General features: G+C 37.0%; 1 protein-coding gene across 1 annotated transcript; it reads left to right on the top strand.

Annotated features, from left to right (window-relative positions):
• Positions 1–1,647: 1,647 nt before the first annotated feature.
• On the top strand, positions 1,648–2,892 carry LOC100930740 (olfactory receptor 10A2-like). Its single transcript, XM_012553751.3, has one exon. The coding sequence runs from the start codon at positions 1,806–1,808 to the stop codon at positions 2,757–2,759; it is 954 nt and encodes a 317-aa protein (XP_012409205.1). The 5' UTR covers positions 1,648–1,805; the 3' UTR covers positions 2,760–2,892.
• Positions 2,893–4,092: the final 1,200 nt, after the last annotated feature.

Raw genomic sequence — 4,092 nt, 5'->3', positions numbered from 1 at the left:
GTCTCACTAATTTTATAAATATCTCTAAATTATTATATTTCTAACAAATGTTTCTTTTTAGAATCCTTGTTTTTATCTAGAACTTAAGCTTTTTACATTCTATCTGTAGAATTTTTAGGAAATACTTAATATTTCTCTATAAGTATATTCTATTAACATAAAGTCATGGACTCATAGAATTGCTGTGTTAGGAAGGACCTCACAGGCCATGTATGTCAGTCATCTAAGTCAGCATATAACTGAGCAGAAATCTCCTATAGTATATCCCACAAGGGATAGAGCCCTTATATGGATTTGGGAAGATCTGAATTCAAACATGGTCTGAGATAATTGCTAGTTATATGACCTCACTTGATCTAAAAGCACTATAAAATGCTACTTTATCAGTATCACCTAATACATATACATATCAAATATGGTATTAGATACTTAGTAGCTATATGATCTCATATAACCTCCATCCACCTCAGTTTCTTCCACTGTCAAATAGAGTTAAAGTGCTTTGCAAACCTAAAAGCATTATAAAATGCTACTTTGTCAGTATTACAATTATCCAGTCTAAATGTGAGAGCATCTAAGTTTTGTTTGTACCAATGTAAAATTTGCCCATTGTTCCAAAAAAGTAATTAAGGTCAACTTAGAATTTGATTTTAGTAGAGGTTCATGGTTCACTCACTGCACTGCAGAGATTTGGATTTGGCTAAATATGAGGTGGACAATACCATTACAACTACCATATTTGAAGGAGTTTTGGAGGTCAGGGCCCTGTGGACTCAGAAAGAGAGGTTTCACTCCAGAAATGAGCTGAAATTCAGATCACTTAGGATACCTTATTCTCTTTCCAGGTGAGATAACCTTCCTGAGATATTAAATAGTTTATCAATAACAGCCATGGAAAGAATTCTGGCCGATACTTACTAGCTGTATGATCCTGAGCAATTAACTTTCAGTTTCTCATCTCCAAAATGATCTGGAGATGGAGTTGCCAAGAAAACTGCAAAAGGTGTGTGTATATGTATGTGTATAAATGTATATATATATATATATATATATATGCATGTGTATATATGTAGAGAGACATGCATTTATGTCTACATATATGTATATATATAAACTTATGTATGCAGCTGTTTGCATATAATCTCCCCCATGAGCTCTTAAGAGATGAACTATTTTTTGCTTTTCTTTCAATACCAGTGCTTTGCACAGCACTTGGCACAGGAGATATTTAATAAGTGCTTATTGACTTGATTTGATTCTCAGCTCTCCTCTTTTAGCAATAAGGAAATGGAGGTTCAGAAAAGTTGAATACTTTACTCATAACCACATAAATACTATGGAAAATAAGAAATCAAACTTGGATCTCTTCATCAATCTAATATCCTTTAGAATAATTCCACTTATATTGTGCTTTTAGGATTTAGAAATCTTTATCCCCAACAGTCCTCTGAGGTAGATAATATAAATGATTCCATTTCCTTCAATAATCCCAAAAGAAAACAATCTAAACCCAACATGGTGTTGATAAAGGCAAGATAGATAATTTCATCTTTTGTGTGCATAAAGAATGTCCTATACTATTCCAAACATTTGCTCAGCCTCATCTCAGAGCCTAATTTTATATAGATTTCTGATTTGTGTCTTTAGTACTTTGCCATGCTGGAGACCTTCTTACTCTTACCAACATCCTCTGTTTTCCCATCTCCTCTTTGGGATACAGCAGAAAAATCTCAACTGGGAAGCTATATTCTGCCTTCTCCAGTAAAAACTTGTCTGTCTCTGTCTGCAGTTTGGGAATAATCTCTATGCCAATGGCTGACGAGAATTGGACAACAGTGAATGAGTTTGTCCTCCTGAGCTTCTCTACCCTGCAACCTGAACTTCAGATGCTGCTCTTTGCTCTCTTCCTCACCATTCAACTTGTCACCTTGTTGGGCAACACCCTCATTATAGTGGTCACTACTGCAGACTCAGCCTTGCACAGTGCTATGTACTTCTTCCTCAGGAATCTTTCTGTGTTAGAGATCGGCTTTAACATGGTCATTGTACCCAAGATGTTGGAGACTCTACTGGCTCATGATACAACCATCACCTTTCTAAGCTGTGCCACTCAGATGTATTTCTTCTTCTTCTTTGGGGTCTCAGAGTGCTGTCTCCTGACCACAATGGCATATGATCGTTATGTGGCCATATGTGATCCCCTGCGCTACCCAGTTATCATGAATCACAGGGCCTGTGTCCATTTAGCTGCTGCTTCATGGCTAACAGGTCTTCCTGTAGCCACTGTACAGGCTACATGGCTCTTTAGCTTCTCATTCTGTCATTCCAATAAGGTTAACCACTTTTTCTGTGACAGCCCACCTGTGCTAAGTCTGGTCTGTGGAGATACAACATTGTTTGAAGTGTATGCTATTATAGGGACCACTTTGTTTGTCATGATACCCTGCCTCTTTATACTGAGCTCTTATGCCCGTATCGTTGCTGCCATCCTCAGGATGCCCTCAGCTGAGGGGAAGCGCAAAGCCTTTTCTACCTGCTCCTCTCATCTTGTGGTAGTCTCCCTCTTCTATGGATCTCTCAGTCTCCTCTATTTTCGGCCCAAGTCCAATAACTCTCCTGAAAGCAAGAAAGTATTTTCACTATCCTATACAGTGGTGACTCCCATGTTAAATCCCATCATCTATAGCCTGAGGAATAATGAAGTAAAGGCAGCACTTTCTAGGACTTTCCTTAGGGCATTAAGTTTTTGTAAACTATAACATTCAGTTATAGTGTTAATTCCCTACTTTGTTCCTGAATGAACTGGAGGATTTTGGGAGCAGGGTGGAAAATCACTTTGGTGTGAGATTCTACTGATATTTGAGTGACAAAGACTACCCTTATTTGAGATACATACAGTAGAGCAAACTTGAAGTTCTTTAAAGAGGTGTTTAATGTCAACAAGAAGATTGTTTCCTCTGATCTGTTCATATTCAACAATTTTATCTGGAGTATTCAAATTGACTAGAACCAAACTTAATCCATTCAAAATACTAAGAGGATACTAAAAATGACAGCCAATAACTCTGTACATCCATGAAAATTGTACCTAGGGATGAGCAATACCTGTAAACATCATGAGCATGCTAATCTCCCAACCTCTGAAATAGATCCCAGATAATTTAACTTTGTACCAAAATAATGACAGAATTGATTGAAGTTGATTTTCAGAAAGCAAGCAAGCATGTTTTCATTGTATATGTATGATGTGAATTGCGCACAAGAAGAAACTCACTGAATACAATTCAGATTTCCTACTCTTCTAAGAAAATCTGTTTATCAGTGACAGTAGACCACATAAGCTATCTGAAGATATTTCTACTCAGTGACCCCTTCAACTACTCTAAGAGCCTATATGCAGCACCTAGAATAGAGGTATTGATGAAGAATGAAAGATACAACTGTGTGCAAGCTACCAGCAATACCCTCATTATAATGGTCACTAATGCAGACTCAGCCTTGCATAGTTCTATGTACTTCTTCCTCGGGAATCTTTCTGTGTTAGAGATTGGCTTTAACATAGTCATTGTACCCAAAGATGTTGGAGATGTTGTTGGTTCATGACACAACCATTCATAATGTGGTTTATCATATCAAGAGTTCCAGATACCCAAGATCATCTGTTAGGCAGCCAGTGTTTCTCAATTTTTAACTTTCACAATGGATACTCCTGGATATCTATATCAGAAAAAAGACAGCTTTCATCTGCCCAGTGGATTTTGCTAGTTTCAATATATCCTCCAAGGCATTGCAGTGGCACTTTTCACTTTATAATAACTAAGCAGAAAGGAGATAGAAACCTTAACTACTTGAAAATGTTGATGCACCTTGATGACTTCATTGGCATTGGGAAGTACATGAAGAGACTGATCAAAGTGTGGTTCATCAACTCTGCATAGCAACTGCTGGTGATGCTATAAATACACACACACACACATATACACATATATATGAATGTGTATATATATGTTTTCATGTATACATATACAAATTTATATATTTATTCTTAGCCTATGATTACATCATACTAGGAGACTCCCCAGTATAAAAACT

Source organism: Sarcophilus harrisii, chromosome 2 (assembly GCF_902635505.1).
Source record: "Sarcophilus harrisii chromosome 2, mSarHar1.11, whole genome shotgun sequence".
Lineage (NCBI taxonomy): Eukaryota > Metazoa > Chordata > Mammalia > Dasyuromorphia > Dasyuridae > Sarcophilus > Sarcophilus harrisii.
The sequence above is the reverse complement of the archived record's forward strand: the minus strand, read 5'-3'. Positions and strand labels throughout refer to the sequence as shown.